Here is an 18,204-nt window from a genome sequence, read left to right on the forward strand (position 1 = left end):
CTTTATCCTTTACATAGAGAACACGACTATGACGGTAGTCTCTGGCTTAACATATAGAACACGGCTACTACTAATTACTATTGCTCCTGACTTTACCCTTTACTTCAAGAACACGACTATTTATGACCATAATACATCACTTTAAATTTAGAGCACGGCTACTACTAATTACTATTGCTCCTGACTTTACCCTTTACTTCAAGAACACGACTATATATGACTTTAGTGCATGGGGCTTTGCATTTAAAGCACGACTACTACTAATTAATATTTTTCATGGCTTAAGCCTTTACGCAGTTTAAGTGCATGACTTAACATCTAGAGCACGGCTACTACTAATTACTATGGCTCCTGACTTTACCCTTTACTTAGAGAACACGACTATATATGACTATAGTGCAGCGCTTTACATTTATAGCACGGCTACTACTAATTATTATTGCTCCTGACTTTACCCTTTACTTGGAGAACACGACTATTTAGGACTTTAGTCCCTGGTTTAATATATTGAGCACGACTACTACCAATTACTATTGCTCCTTGCTTTACCCTTTACATAGAGAACACGACTTTATAGGACTATAGTGCACGACTTTGTATTTAGAGCACGGCTACCTTTAATTACTATTGCTCCTGGCTTTACCCTTTACAAAGAGAACACGACCAGATATGCCAATACGTGACTGCACGGCTTTACGTATATAGCACGACTACTACTAATTACTATTGTTCATGACTTTACCTTTTACATAGAGAGCACCTCTTTTAACGACTTTATTACATTTCTACTTTTATAGCATCTTGACCCTTTACATAGTGAGCACAAATATGTGTAACTTTTGTCCCTCGCTTACCCTTTACATAAATAGCACCACTATTTCTAACTATAGTCCTTGGTATACTTTTCAAGACCTGCATACATCAATAAATCTGACCACTCTTCAATTCAGTGAATCATTAAAATGGTTGACGGAAACGTTTGTAAATAACATTACCACATTAATATATCAAACACGTAATTACTTAACATTTTGCACAACACTGACGTTTGAAAAAGATATATACATTTTATCATGAGTTTAAAAGAAACATTTAAAAATCTTAGTAAAATATGTGGGTTTACAAGCCTATATCATATGTAAGATTAAATGTATGAATATCATTGAATTTTAATCTTGACACGGAATTAAAACTATTTAAAAATCCGAAACTTTACAGCTCTATGTTGGTGCGTTACCTGACCTTTTCGTTGCGTACGTACGGTGTATGTTATTATAGTTATGCTATTCATTAAATTAAGTACAATTAACCAAACAGACATATACATAGATATATTTTTTTTTCGTTTATTTTTGCCTACACTTTCTTGATTATAGCGCACAGAAGGACTTTTTGTTGTTGTTTTTTCAAATAATAGTCCAAGCGCAATGTGATATATCTTTAACAGGGAAGATACTAAGTTTACTGAATACTGTTGCTGACATCATCGTGCATGCACAAACAAATATAGCAATGGATTACAGAAAATATCAATACATCGTATTCATACTTTTGCGCAAACTCTAGCACCTCTGTCATGGGGATCCCATCCACTTCGAGGCCGATCAGGATATATGTTACGACAGTACTTTAACTGCAATTAATAGGAATAACTGGTAAAAATATACTTGCAAAAAAAGGCATCGAAGAGAATCGTTTCTTTGTATGAATAATGACAGGAAATAACCTAGATTAAAACACAGCTGTGATGTCATCCATTGTTATTTGCGTACTATATCCAACAGGCATAGGCATCATCTGTAAATGGGACTCTGTTCCGTTTACTTTAAAATATGTTTATTCAGCAATGAACACGGTCTGAAAAGACACACAAAGTAGTGGTAAATTGCACAATAATAATTAGCATGAATTACGTATAGAAACTAATCATAACATGCAATCCTCTAACCTGTAGCCGTTCAATAAGTCGCTTGTAGCTTTCCAATAGGTACACAAAGGGATCCACTCATTGGAGGGCTACAGGAAACATATTTGACAGCTAAAGGTAAGCTTTTGAATGAGCACATAATTATGCTATTCAATGGAAAACATAGCAATAGAATAAATGTGAAAATAAATATGTATTAAATGTAACACAGAATTGAAATATCAACATTCTAAAAGTATATCCGGTATTTTATATTTCCATAGTCAGGTTTCCCATGCACTATATTTTTTTCCTTGAAAGATGGTTTGAATCACGTAACACTCTTTTTACATAAAACATCCATACAGATGACGGACTTCCTGTGTCAGGGTGTGTTTATAGCAGTGTAAATGTGTGACTACCTGTATCAGGGTGTGATTATCTGTGTTAGGGTGTATTTAAAGCAGTATAAAGGTGTGACTATATCTGTGTAAAGGTGTGACTATATCTGTGTAAATGTGTGACTACCTTGTTTCTGGGTGTGACTACCTGTGTCATGGTGTGTTGATAGCAGTGTAAATGTGTGACTACCTGTATCAAGGTGTGATTATCTGTGTTAGGGTGTATTTAAAGCAGTATAAAGGTGTGACTATATCTGTGTAAAGGTGTGACTACCTTGTTTCTGGGTGTGACTTCCTGTGTCAGGGTGTGTTTATAGCAGTATAAAGTTATGACTATATCTGTGTAAAGATGTGACTAACTTGTTTCTGGGTGTGACTTCCTATGTCAGGGTGTGAATACCTTAAACGAATTCCTTGACGCGATGACATCCCGAATTATTCGTAATGGCTAGGAACTGTTCAAGGAAAGTATCTGTTTTAATCGTTAAAGTTAACCCATTTCATTGTTTTATCAATTGCTGTGCCTATTTTCAATGTTTATGCGCTGATTGAGCATAAAAGACATTTAGGGATAAGCATGCAACTTAGTATATATATTGGTTATATGATGATATTTAAGTTGTGAAAATTTCATACTTATACCACAATGCCTTTTTACTTAAAAATGTTTTTTCTTTTGTTTTGGAATACACGGGCTAAAGTGCATCTCCTTGCCCAAGGATGGTGGACATGGTGATGCAATGTTTTAGACATGCTATTGTAAAACACTTAGATTCCGAAATTCCTCGTGAAACACGATCAATCGAAGAGAAACAACGAATCCTGTTTCCCCACAACAAAGGTAATTTATTTACAATGTTGGTTTTAGCAAATTTTCAAGATTAAGGCTATTGGAACTTATAATATATTTTGTGCAATAGGGATATGAACGGGTTTTTTTTTTATTCACATTACACTGCCTTAGTTTTTTTACCATAGTTTTCTTAGTTATCAAAATGTCACTTTCATTCACTTACCCTCACTCACTCACTGTACCACACTCATTCACTCACCCACACTCACTCTCTTTCCCACACTCTCTCCCTCTCTCCCTCACTCCAACACTCTCCCACACACACTCACTCTCTCTTCCTAACTCACTCTAACCACACTCACTCTCTCATCCTCACTCACTCACTCTACCACACTCACTCACCCTACCTCACCCACTCACCACACCCACTCACTCACTCGCCCTCATGACACTCACTCGCCCTCATGACACTCACTCTACCACACTCACTCACTCTACCACACTCACTCACTCTACCACATTCGCTCACTCTACCACACTCACTCACTCTACCACACTCACTCTCTCTACCACACTCACTCTCTCTACCACACTCACACACTCACTCACCAACATTCCCTCACTCTACCACACTCACTCACCAACATTCCCTCACTCTACCACACTCACTCTCTCATCCTCACTCACTCTACCACACTCACTCCCTCTACCACACTCACACTCGCTCACTCACTCACTCTACCACACTCACTCTCTCCTCCCCCACTCACTCTACCACACTCACTCTCTCCTCCCCCACTCACTCTACCACACTCACTCACCTCACCCAACCTCCGTCCCTCACTCGCCCTCATCACACTCTACCACACTCACACTCACTCACCAACATTAGCTCACTCTACCACACTCACTCTACCACACTCATTCACACTATATTTTCCTCTCCGCCATACACACTTCCAATTAGGAAACTACCACCTCGAGCAAGGAGTATCCAATCAGAGGTAGCATTTCACACTAGACACCTCCATTATCAGACTACAACCACCGAAGTGTACTATCAGACCTGACTGTAAAAATTGATAATGTAGATAATCTACAGTCGCTTCACGACAACAACGTTAACTAAGCTAAAAGGCCAATCAGGGGTTAGGGGAGCTTTGATTACACATCAGCGCACAGTTGGCATTTCCGTGTTTGAAACAACAGTAGCGCTAGATGGACTGCACCCATGCGGGTTTTGTCTTACTGACAGAGGTCGGCAATATGTTTGATGAAATCGTACAGTTTTTATATCAAATAAAATCTTTCTACACAGCTGTGCAGATTTTATAACATTAAATATAATACAACAACAATAGGTTAACTCTCGGTCATTTTAAAGGGAGACATTTGAGTGTGTTATGAACAATTGCATATAAATTATGTTTTAAATTGGGAAAGAAAAACATTAAAACATGATATATTTTGGCTATTTCTAAGTTGAGTAAGATGGTAGATAACTCTTTATTGCTTAATTCTATATAAGGTAGACCAATTACAGTTAATCCCTCCTGACTACCGCTTCTAATCCCTGTAACTATCGCTACCAGTATTGATTACTACTCAGATCAACGGTCTACCGACTATCTCCTAAAATGCATTATTTTACTGATGAAAAGCCCTTTATAGACTGCATAGTCTATGTGTAAATGGAATTTGTGCCCCCACCCCACCCCTTTTCACTTCAACAGCACCAAGATTTGCGTTGGGGTTCAATCTATCCACCGTGTCTTGGAAACAGTTGAAATCTCAACAGTTTAATCCTACAATGCTGAATAGTGAAACGAGAGGTATAAAGACACATTGGGACCTTGGAATCATTTGGTTAAATCTAGCTCCCCTGGGGGATGAGGTGATCTGCCAAAAAGGGGAAGCTGGGGGATAAATATTAGAAAGCCTACTCCTCTAGACCACTCTGAAGCATAACTGGACTGAGGCATGTTGTATAAGGACGGTATGAACTGTCGTAAACATTTTATTGTGTGTAATATGCTATAATATTTGTACAATGTATGCATGGTACTGTAGCACGATCGATCTTTTCTTGTCTTAAGTGTATAGCTACCGCAATGGTCTGTATACGATACTTGCATTCCCTATAGTACATAGCCATTAGCTACCACAGATGACTGTAATATGATATTTGCCTCCCCTATAGTACATATATATATATATATATATATAGCTACAACAACGCATATAGCATGATCTTTGCCTCCTCTATAGTACATATATACCACAGGAAAACTGAAACACAATCATTGTCTCCTTTATAGTATACAGCTATCACAGGGGACTGTAGCACGATCTTTGCCTTCCCTAGAGTATATATATATAACTACCACAGGGGACTTTAGCACGATCTGTGCCTCCCCTTAGAGTATACAGCTACCACAGGGGACTGTAGCACGATCTTTGCCTCCCCTTAAAGTATATACATGTATATATAACTACCACAGGGCACTGTCGCACGAGTATTGTCTCCCCTTAGAGTATATATATAAATATAACTACCACAGGGGACTGTAGCACGATCTTTGCCTTCCCTAGAGTATATATATATAACTACCACAGGGCACTGTCGCACGAGTATTGTCTCCCCTTAGAGTATATATATAAATATAACTACCACAGGGAACTGTAGCACGATATTTGCCTCACCTAGAGGATATATATATAACTACCACAGGGGACTGAAGCACGATCTTTGCCTCCCCTAGAGTATAGATATAACTACCACAGGGGACTGTAGTACGATCATTGCCTCCTAGAGTATATATATATATATATAACTACCACAGGGCACTGTCGCACGAGTATTGTCTCCCCTTAGAGTATATATATAAATATAACTACCACAGGGGACTGTAGCACGACATTTGCCTCCCCTAGAGTATACAGCTACCACATGGGACTGTAGCACGATCTTTGCCTCCCCCCTAGAGTATATATATAACTACCACAGGGGACTGTAGCACGATATTTGCCTCCCTTAGAGTATACAGCTACCACAGGGGACTGTAGCACGATCTTTGCCTCCCCTTAGAGTATACACTGGGCACTGTGCCTCCCCTTAGAGTATACAGCTACCATAGGGGACTATAGCACGACCATTGCCTCCCCTTAAAGTATATACATGTATATATAACTACCACAGGGCACTGTAGCACGAGTATTGCCTCCCCTTAGAGTATATATATAAATATAACTACCACAGGGGACTGTAGCACGATATTTGCCTCCCCTAGAGTATACAGCTACCACATGGGACTGTAGCACGATCTTTGCCTCCCCTAGAGTATATATATGACTACCACAAGGGACTGTAGCACGGTCTTTACCTCCCCTAGAGTATACGTATATATATATATAACTTTTACATGGGATGGACAGTAGCACGATATTTGCCTCCCCTTAGAGTATACAGCTACCACAGGGCACTGTAGCACGACCATTGCCTCCCCTTAGAGTCTATATATATAACTACCACAAGGCACTGTAGCACGATAATTGCCTCCCTTAGAGTATATATATAACAACCACAGGGGACTGTAGCACGATCTTTGCCTCCCCTAGAGTATATATATATAATAAACACAGGGGACTGTAGCACGATCGTTGCCTCCTCTATAGTATATAACTACCTTAGAAGACTGTATCACGAACATTGAGTCCCCTAGAGTATAACTACAACAGGGCACTGCAGTAGCACGATCTTTGCCTCCCCTAAGAGTATATATATAACTACCATAGAAGAATGTAGCACGAACATTTCCTCCCTTAGAGTATATATATATAACTATCACAGTGGACTGTAGTACGATCTTTGCCTCACCTACAGTAAATATATATATACATGTAGCTATCACAAGGGACTGTAGCACGATCACTGCCTCCCCTAGAGTATATATATAACTACCACAGGGGACTGTAGTACGATCATTGCCTCCTAGAGTATATATATATATATAACTACCACAGGGGGCAGTTGCACGATCGTTGCCTCCCCTAGAGTACATATGTACGTACTTGTCAGTCACAGATGTGACTATTATTTACCTAAATTTTACAATAGCCTGCACCTGGGAAAATATAGCATTTTTTGTATTGAAATTGGGAATTTATTCCCCATTTTTTGGTCATTTAGAGAAAATAAGGCACTTTTGGCCTATATTGTTTAGCCTGTATACGTATTTGGCTGTAAAACTGAGCATAAACTTTTATTTACTGCCTAAGTGTGGATATTTGTGTCCAGGTGTGACTCTTAGTATCAATGTGTGGCGCTACGTTTGTCATTATGTAAGCTTCGGCCCCTCAACGTTCAATTATAGGTTCGGGTTATTGGAGTTGGCCATGGGTTAATGTACTACATTTATGTATGCACCTGTAGCTAATCGAATGCGCCGCATTCCACTACAAACATGTTCTCGACTATGATTCAAGCTTTGCATTGATACCGGGGAAAACTACAAGTCGATCGTGTTGAATAGTAGGTCTAAAATGGTTATGCTTACGGTGCGAATTTAAATGTTTTGACAGGGAAACAATTATCAGTAATATGATATTTTAGTCTAACTTGGTCAAAAAAGGTAAGCACAACTGCTGACAACAATTTGTTGATATGATTACGTTTTGAAATTAGACCCAAATGGCCAAAAAAACGCCAAAAGGATGCAGTGACGAATTGTTTACCTAAGTTACCAGAAATTGATGGGCACAGAACAAGTTACAAATTATATGCATACTTGCCATTTTTTTATATTTCCGAACAGGAGATTCGAGGATTGTATGTTATGATTAGTTTCTTAACGTAATTCATGCTAATTATTATTGTGCAATTTACCACTATACTTTGTGTGTCTTAACATCTTTAAGTAAACGGAACAGAGTCCCATTAATGAACACGGTCTGAAAAGACAAAAAAAGTAGTGGTAAATTGCACAATAATAATTAGCATGAATTACGTATAGAAACTAATCATAACATACAATCCTCTAGAGATTATGCGTGATAGAAATAAATAAAAACATATAATATATGTATACACTTTCTCTGGGATAAAATAACAGTTTCAAATGATGCTTTCAGATGAAATTATCAGATATTCACTGGTTAAAAATGCTCATTTTTGGAGTTCAAAATCGGGAGTCTCTCAGCAAAATAGGGAGAGTATATACGTAGGGCTAGCTAGGAAAGTATATATGCATATGTACACCGTGTATAAAACAGTAAATAAGTAACAGTTATGTTAACTTTTGTAATCATATTTGGATACTACACGACACGTGTGGCTATTGTACTGTTGTTCGAAATACCTGTATCTACGGTCAGAACATAAATTGCAATCGATAACAACTTTCATAAACAAGTATCCATGTCATTTCCCCCCAATTTCCCATTCACACAAAAGTTTGCTCAGGGTTGTTTCACCGTTGATGTATTGGCTGTATGCATCTATTCCTTTGTAAAATTTAAGTTCATCCAAACTATATATATAAGCACTGGTGAAGTTGACAAGATAATATGAAAATGGCTGTGCATGTCACACCTGCCCAAAAATTAATGTCTTTGCTCCATTTGGTCTTGACATTTTAAGTTGGTATTTATCTATTTTCTCTATCAATGCAGATCTGTATCTCCTTCTAGAAACCACATCCAATGAATGTATGTTGTCATTCAAACCTTTGCTAGCCATTTCTGCCATTTCTAGTATGCACACAATATATTATATATTGAGAAAAGTCAACGGTGGCCAAGTATGTCAGTACGAATTTGACCCATCTGAAAGGGCTGCATGCAACATTTACCCCAACCCAGAGTGGTGTTCATTTGATCGAACCTATAAATGCTATGAATAATCAAAACTTAAGATATTTCATGTTTTGTAAACAACTGTGTTATCGGAAGAACTGATGAGGTGTACTTTGAGGAGATATGATATGCCATGCCAGTGATCCTGAGAATGACTATGAGTCTAATGACGTAAAAGACCCCCCACTCGGCCCAGGCTCTAACATTCGGGCCGACAAGAATGATTAATATAATTTAAGCTGAAATAAATTGTTTCATAATTGTTGTGACAGGAATAAAGTGTATATTTGATTACATAAAGAACTAAGGAAAGATTGAAACTTAATTTTAAAATCCGTACACTGCTATACATGTATACACGCTATTAAAATGTTTCCCCATCAAAGTTATATTTTACTCTAACAATTTTGAAAGAGTCTTTTCCTGCTTGGAAAGAAGAAAAAGAATTATCATATACGCTTCTCAATATTTTTTTACCTAGATGTTACACAACTTGTACATGTATAAGACATTTCAGTACTTCAAAAAAAGTCATTACATGTAAAATTTTAAGATTTTCCACACTTCCGTTTAACCACGGAATAAGATAATCTAAGACCTTGCTTTAACTAACGCTTCAACTTATAGCTTTGTTTGCTTTTGTCATAATTCACTATTATTATTAGCTCACCTGGCCCGAAGGGCCAAGTGAGCTTATGGCATGGTGCGGCGTCCGTCCCGCCTCAACTTTTTACTTTTAACAACTTCTTTTCAGTAACCAAAAGGCCTAAGGTGATGATATTTGGCCAGACGCATGCTTGGATGAAGGGCTACCAAGATTGTACAAATAAATGACCTTCATCAATTTTCAAGGTCACAGGGGTCAAATATGTTAAAATCTTTAAACAACTTCTTCTGAATAACCAAGAGGCCTAGGATGATGATATTTGGCCAGTAACATGCTGGGATGAAGGGCTACCAAGTTTAATCAAATCTTCAAATAAATGACCTTGACTTATATCCAAGGTCACATGGGGTCTAATATGTTAAAAACATTTCAACAACTTGTTCTGAAAAACCAAGATGCCTAGGGTGATAATATTTGGCCAGTAACATGCTGGGATGAAGGGCTACCAAGTTTGTTCAAATAAATTACCTTGACCCACTTTCAATGTCACATGGGGTCAAATATGTTTAAAACCTTTAAACAACTTCTTCTGAATAACCGAGAAGCCTAGGGTGATGATATTTGGGTAGTAATATGCTGGGATTAAGGGCTACCAAGTTTGTTCAAATAAATGACCTTGACTTATAATTAAGGTCACAGAGGGCAAATATGTTTTAAACTTTTAAACAACTTCTGATGAATAACCAATAGGCCTAGGGTGATGATATTTGGCTAGTAGCATGCTGGGATGAAGGGCTATAAATTTTGTTCAAATGAATGACCTTCATCTTTTTTCAAGGTCACAGGGTCAAATATGTTCTAAACCTTTCAACAACTTTTTCTGAATAACCAAGAGGCCTAGGATAATGCCAGTAACATGCTGGGATGAAGGAATACCAAGTTCAAATGAATGACCTTGACATATATATTTTAAGGTCACAGGGGTCAAATATTTTTAAAACCATTGAATGACTTCTTCTTAATAAGCAAAAGGCCAAGGGTCATGATATTTGGCCATTAACATGCTGGGATGAAGGACTACCAAGTGAATGACCTTCACCCATATTCAAGGTCACAGTGGTCAATATATGTTTAAATCTTTAAATGATTTGTTCTGTATAACCAAAAGGACCACGGTAATGATATTTTTCCAGAAGCAAAACCACTTTAAACAACTTCTTCTGAATAAATGAAATGCCCCGGGTGATGATATTTGGCCAGTAGCATGCTGGGATGAAGGGCTACAAAGTTTGTTCAAATAAATGACTTTCACCCATATTCAAGGTCACAGGGGTCAAATATGTTAAAAACTTTAAACAACCTCTTCTGAATAACTAAAATGCCCAGAGTGAAGATATATGGCCAGTAGCATGCTGGGATGAAGTGCTTCCAAGTTTGTTTAAGTGAATGACCTTGATTATACTCAAGGCCACAGCGGTCAAATTTTTTTACCATCTTCAAAGGACTTTTTCTGAATAACCATGAGGCCCAGAATGTTGATATTTAGCCAGTAGCATGCTTAGATGAAGGGATATCATGCTTTTGCATTTGAATGACCATGACCCACTTTCAAGGTCACATTTTCACATTGCAAGTTGCATCCTGAGATAAAGGGCTATATTGAGATTTGTTCAACATAATGACCTTGTTCGACTTTAAAGGTCACAGTGATTTTTTTTTATATCTTAAAACAGGTTCTTTAGAATTACTTCTGATCATAAATACTGATATTTTGCCTTTAGCTTTATTTAAGATCACTTTTAAGGTTACAAGGGTGAGATGTTTACCTGGTGAGCGATGCAGGCCCAAATTCGCCCTCTTGTTTAATGTGTTCACCTTTGAACACCACAATCCAGGTTCTAATTCCCTGTCACCACAGGAAGGGCCACAGACATCATTTGTAACAAGAAAGAGAATATACAAGTGTGCTTTCACCGGGGACCGAACCCTCGATCCCTACTCCAGGTTCCTAGTCGGATGCTCTACCACTGAGCTAAAGGGAACTTCCCCCTTGTACGAAGCTAGAAGGCTACCGTAAACCTATGTGCATTTGAAATCTGCCACATCATCATAAAATTTAATTATTTGTTTCAGGTTTAAAAATGGAGCTTGAAAAAGTGTTAAAAAAGTATGATTATGTCCATGCTACTGAAGACACTGAAGAGGCTTTGATAGACATACTTTTTCGCAATAGAAGTGATTTCGAGGATGCAGGAAATTTGCAAAATATTCGAAAATGTGTGGCCGTCCTTCAGGAGAAGATTTGTGTAAAAGGATACCCAGTAGATGGGACTCCAGGCTATGATATGGCTTTTCGTTCCCTTGAAGTCATCAAGGATGTTATGAAGTGAGTATCCTATAAATTGATATAAACGTCATTGATTCCTCAGGTATGGATTCAAGGCTTTTACTGAGGCCATTTTTCCTGGCACATATGTAGCTCCGTCCCTGGTCAGTGGTCCAGCATCATTCCGTCTTCTCTTAAACAATTCTTGTTAGTGCTATTTCTCAGAACGTACCATTCTCAAATTTCATAGAGTGCATGCTTGAACAAACTTAATATCAAAGGATAATACATATGCACCTGTAATACATCTTGACTAAGTATTCAAATTTAATTACTTTATGCAAATATTAACTGGTTACCATGGCAGCCATACTTGAAAACACAAATAAATCTTTATATGATTATGATAATCCCGGGGAAATATTCAAAATTAAAGAAACTGTCATTTGAAAGGTCTATTGAAGATTTTTAATTTCGTTGGATTTGGGGGCCAAAAAAGGTCCAAACTATATATATTCTGTTCACATGGTGTTTTCCAATGGTCCGTAGCATATCCAATTCTGGACCTGCATGATCGCAACATCAAGATGGCCAACATGCAGCCATCTTGATTGTTGGCCCAGTTTCTCAAAAAGTGCCAGAGGGATCATTCTAAAATTTCATATGATGGTTCCCCATGGTCCTAAGTTATGCATATCAAATTTTGGGACTAATAATCACAAAACCAGGATGGCCATCTTGAATTTGAGAGAGTTAAAGTTTGTTAGCGCTGGTACTGGAGGAATCTTTTGAAAATTTGAAATGTAGGTTCCCTGGGGGGTCCTTATAGTGGTACATGTTAATATTTGAAGCTGATAAGGGGAACAAGATGGCTGTCAGGCAAACTAATAAAGATCAAAATGACATAGAACTAGAATGAAGATGGTGCAGTGGTGGGTGGCAATTTAAGATCCCTCTGGGACCTCTTGTTACAAAAATGTTTATTTGTTTCAGAAAACTACAGGGCAGCTGTTTTAATATGCTGATTTTCCTTCAGTGTCAAATGATTCCTAATGCCTCTTTTGCAGTGATTGTGTGGACAATCGTAGAGTAAAAATGGAAGATTGTCAGAAAATGCTGTTCGACTTCCTGTTGGCAAGCATACGTACAGGACCGGGATCCACCCACATGGAGCTTATACCAAAAATCCTGAATATCCAAGACCTGAAGGAGTGCATACAAGTGTGTTTAATGTACAGTTTAATATCTTTTATTAGGATATACATACAATGTATGTGTATACTGCCTTTAATGGTCAGATAATATATTCCCATGCATTCTATGCAGATAAATTTGTGAAAACAAATTATAAATGATCTCTGGTACATATAATTGCATCTGGTTCATTAATGTTTTACATTTTTGAAAGGTAAACAAGAATTGATTACACTTTTTATGGATACACATAAAGTGGTGACACTTTTGAAATGTACACCAGAGTTGATGACACTTTTGAAGGGTACACAAAACTTGAACTTGTCGCAGAAATAGCTCTACCGAGCTAATGTTTGTATGTTTAGGGTATGCGACGTTAAATAAATATTCTTGTATCTTGTATGACACTTTTGAAAGGTACACAAGAATTCAGGCATCGATAATGCTCATGCTAATTTGAATTCCATTTTTGGACAATGCATATTTACAGATTTTTTAATGAAGCTCTTTTGCAAAAAAAATGAAAACATAGCTTATCTCCTTAACTCTAACACAGCGACAGTTCATGTCAAATACACCCAATACAAAGCATAGGAGCTTAATAATATATCATTAGTTACTGTGTTTTACTGTCTCCAGTTCTATAAAATTAAGGAGTGCTACCTTGTACAGATTTGTCACGTTGACCTTACACTATTTTACTGAAATCCTCAGGTAAATGTGTGAGATGTTGCTTGTTAATTAAACTAGACCAGTGATTAATTAGCCTAGGTACACCCTGATATTTACCTGGTATTTCGATCACAGAGGGAAACATTTTTGAGCAGTGTAATTTTTTCTCAGTAACCTTAGACTGTATCACCCCCCATATTAACCCTCCTTTAACTCATCCATCCCTGAAATTTCATAATGAACTATTCAAACCTTTAAATGGGAAGAGTTCAAATGTGTCTGCAGGGGTGAATGAGTTAACCAGCTAAATCTACATAGAACTGTATGCAATGGTACATAAATGTAACTGGAAAACTGGGGCTGGTTGTTACATGTAGAAAATTTAAAAGATAATCAATTCAGCCATAAGCCTATGTGGTTAGGTCTATAGAGTGTTTGAAACTATTTGTACCCCACTGTTCTGGTTGGTAGGGGTTTCAACTCCCCACATTGGAGGTTACTTGTGTCAAGAGTTTTTAACAGTGCCTTAACAACTAGTGACAGCTAGCTATATTGTTTATCCTGGCGCAGCTTTTGTTAAATGTATCAACTGTCTTTGTCAAATAGTGCTGTATGTTTTATATGAAAGTGAAGAGTTATTGTAGAAAAACTCTTAAACTCATCATTCACCCCTGAACTTTAATAATGAACTATTCCAGCCTTTTAATTGGAAGAGTTCAAATGTGTCTTTCAGGGGTGAGTGAGTTAAAAGAACATCACTGTTCTTTTGAAAAAAGATAGTGACATTTTCTTTAAAACAATGAAGTAAAACCTGGTCTTCAATCTTACATGGGATTATTAAGTACAAAGTTTAGACAGGTACATGTCACTGGCTTTCATCGTGTAATATAGCCGCTTGATTTTATTTGTATTGAAGGAAATGAAAGGAAATGACTTGACAAAAATCATGTCTGCTCTGAAGGATGTCTCACACACATCGGAGGAACCCAAGGTGCCCGTGGCGGACCAGGCTAGTGCCTGGGACGACCGCATCTGTGAAATTTTAGATATGTTAAGGTAATGTATTTAAGAAATATCTAGGATTATTTCTAATGTGTGCACTTCACATAGATCCGCGAAAACAATTTATGCACAAAAGTGCACACTCTTTTTTTCCGGTATATACTGTATAATCCCAAAAATAATCATGGTTATCCCTTATAATTTAATTTTAAAAGACAGACATCACTTTATTAGTTCATAAGTAATGAATATAAATTTTATTCATTTCTGACAAAAACAAAATAGTTATGCTAAAACTCAACATTGCACAGTAATTTCATTGCCAAGCATCTTCAAACAATGAGAAGTTAAAATCACAAATACCACGCCAAACATTGCGGTACGTATACAGCATCATCACTTATTGTGTTGTCTGTTATTTAGGTTATACAATATAACCTGTCAAAAGTCTACCATTGGAGAAATAGCGAACATATTGAATTGATATACCAACAATTCAGTCGTAGCTTCTTCCGTGAAAGTCTGTAGAAAATTTTGAGATTATTTTAATTTTACATTACACCTATGCATGTTTAGATACACCTGTTGTGATTATTGGCACTAATTATTTTTTATTAAAAAACCATGACATTGTGTCACGTGATGTCGAAGTAGGTAAAATTACACATACTGTATTAAAATCAAATTATTCGAGGAATTTTTTAACACTGCTTAGTAGTTTTCTAGTTACCATATTTATCCTGCAATAAGCCCAGGGGACCAACACATAGCTCAAGACTCAAATTGATTGATTGATTGATTGATTGATTGATTGATTGATTGATTGATTGAACGTCTGCTTAGTAGTTCGGTTATAAAGAGACTCAAATTAGAGAGGGGAGCTTTTTATAGGACAACTTAATATAATTTCAAAGCATTTCTACTGAACTGCAATAGATATATGGGTGGGCTTATTACCAGGCATGGGCTTATTTCAGGAAACATAATGGGTTAGAAACATAACAGGTTAGAAACTATCAGGTAATTCTTCAAATGAAGGATTTCTCTTTGGGATTATTTTTAAGTAGTAAATGTTATGTTTTTTTGTTTATATTGTATAGTAACAAAAATATTTGTTTGTTTGTATTGACAGTGGAAATGACAATGTCAACAAGCCTGACTTTCAGGATCAGCTGCTGGATTTGTACATGTTCTATTACCTCAGGATGACTGACCTGCCTGTGGAATATAACATGGCCCTAAAGAGAGTTATGTTCAAAATACAGGAATTCTACAGAGACAATTATGACACCAATCCATACAAGGTAAGACAATTGTAGTATGGTAAGAAAATAGATCTAGCCTATATAGCTCTGACAGGAACCCATACAAAATTAATTCAGACATATTTGAAGTATGTACACAATAGGTTTAGCCCACAAAGAGGGCTTTGACGAGAATCCATACAGGATAATTAAGATATTTATAGTATACACAGAATACCTTTAGATTTAGCCTACAGATTGGGTTACAAGAATCCATACAGGATAATTGAGATATTTATAGTATACACAGAATACCTTTAGATTTAGCCTACAGAGTGGGTTACAAGAATCCATACAGGATAATTAAGATATTAATAGAATGTACAAATAAGCTAGGTTTCGCCTACAGCGTGGGTTTTGACAGAAACCCATACAGGATAATTAAGATATTCATAGTACATGTTGTATACACAGAACAGATTTAGCCTACAGAGTGGGCTACCAGAATTCATACAGGATAATTGAAATATTTATAGAATACACAAAATACTTTTAGATTTAGCCCACAGAGTGGATTACAAAAATTCACACAGGATAATTAATATATTTATAGTACATGTTGTATAAACAGCTCTGCTTTGAGATGCTTATATCATTTCATGCAATATTCCACCATATATGGGGGCTGTGGTAGCCAAGTGGTTAAGGCGTCCTACATTCTGCTACCACTAGTCCTCGACCACTGGGTAGTGGGTTTGGAGGCCTACGTTGGGCAGTCGCCAGGTACTGGCCGTAGGTCGATGGTTTTTCCCCGGGAACTCCGGGTTTCCTCCACCATCAAAACCTGGCATGTCCTTAAACAACCATAGCTTTTAATAGAATGTAAAACATAAACCTCCATATATGAGCACACCTCAGAGCCTGATGTGAAGTCCCTGAATTTGTTCGTTTTTGTTGAAAACTACAGCTAACATCAAATTGAATTTTATTTACTTCATTAACGTAAATGGCAGTAAATGTAGTGCCTTTTATGTACCTGGTAATTCAAAACAAATATATATATATATTTTCTAGGCACTGAAGAATAAAGACATTCTTCAAAAGCACATGAAAACTTTACAAGGAGTGATTGTTAATGACAAGTTTGGGAGAAGCGAACACCAACTGGACATGACAAATAACATCATGAAGCTCCTACTCGGCAGCATTAGGTACGAAATCACACAGGAAATCTGTGTTAATATACCCCTCTCTTCACATCCTCGATATCCAGAGGTTACGCTCACTCACGCTCTCTGCACCCCTGGAATATGTCATAGCATATTTGAAGGCACAAAGATAGCTGTTTGATAGGTCGCAGGTAAAAAAAAAGTGACCAATCGCTAGGCTGATACCTGGCCTTTAAAGATTACAAAGGAGCAACACCCATGGCCAACTTCAAAGCCAGTCAATGTTTACCGCTACGTGACAGTGAGATTATTTTGATATATATAAAAGGATTAAAATAATCTTCTTGTCTCATCAACAACGTGAAGCACACGCGTACTGAGCCTTCAGTTTTGCTATGACATATTCCAGGGGTGTAGAGAGGGAAGATAAGCAAAGCCCCTGGATATGGAGGATGCTCACTTTAATGACACAAAAACAATTATAAGTAATATATATGTACATAAAATGTAATGTGGACAAAGATCACAGCAAGGGATTATATTATCCCTTGGGGGGCCACGGTGGGCAAGTGGTTAAGGTGTCTGATATTCTGCTACCACTAGCCCTCCACCACTGGGTCGTGGGTTTCAGGTCTATGTGGGGCAGTCGCAAGGTATTGGCCGTAGGTCGATGGTTTTTCCCCGGACAGGTGTCCTATAAAATTTCCATCCCCGTGAAATACTCATCCGGATGGATATTTTATGCATAAAATACTCATCCGGATGAATATTTAATGCATTAAATACTCATCCCCCCCATAAAATATTCATCCCCCCTAAAAATTATCTTCTTTTTTTTACACAAATACAAACTTTATAGCATTATTACATCATGTTACCTGTAATACATGGTTCCTGTATGTCTATCCAGGTAATTATAATACACAGGGTGTCACCTGTGTGGGGACTGGGACCCTGGGGGCTTATCAATACAGGTGAGAGATAGGTGACACTGCATGGTGACCAGCACACAGGTGTGGCTCAGCTTTACACAGGAA

General features: G+C 37.3%; 2 protein-coding genes across 2 annotated transcripts in view; one reads left to right on the plus strand and one right to left on the minus strand.

Moving 5' to 3' along the window:
• The window catches only part of LOC110460145 (multidrug resistance-associated protein 5-like), a 43,047-nt gene extending 39,093 nt beyond the window's left edge, over positions 1 to 3,954 (minus strand). Inside the window, exon 1 of the mRNA XM_021512883.1 lies at positions 3,838 to 3,954. Within this exon, the coding sequence (XP_021368558.1) occupies positions 3,838 to 3,954 (117 nt within the window). The remainder of the gene's footprint in view (positions 1 to 3,837) is intronic.
• A 7,747-nt stretch (positions 3,955 to 11,701) lies between these two features.
• The window catches only part of LOC110460146, a 32,138-nt gene continuing 25,635 nt past the window's right edge, over positions 11,702 to 18,204 (plus strand). Inside the window, exons 1-5 of the mRNA XM_021512884.1 lie at positions 11,702 to 11,946; positions 12,954 to 13,107; positions 14,669 to 14,808; positions 15,887 to 16,058; positions 17,073 to 17,209. Coding sequence (XP_021368559.1) covers positions 11,702 to 11,946; positions 12,954 to 13,107; positions 14,669 to 14,808; positions 15,887 to 16,058; positions 17,073 to 17,209 — 848 coding nt within the window. The remainder of the gene's footprint in view (positions 11,947 to 12,953; positions 13,108 to 14,668; positions 14,809 to 15,886; positions 16,059 to 17,072; positions 17,210 to 18,204) is intronic.

This window comes from Mizuhopecten yessoensis, unplaced genomic scaffold (assembly GCF_002113885.1).
Source record: "Mizuhopecten yessoensis strain PY_sf001 unplaced genomic scaffold, ASM211388v2 scaffold10331, whole genome shotgun sequence".
In the NCBI taxonomy this organism is placed as follows: domain Eukaryota; kingdom Metazoa; phylum Mollusca; class Bivalvia; order Pectinida; family Pectinidae; genus Mizuhopecten; species Mizuhopecten yessoensis.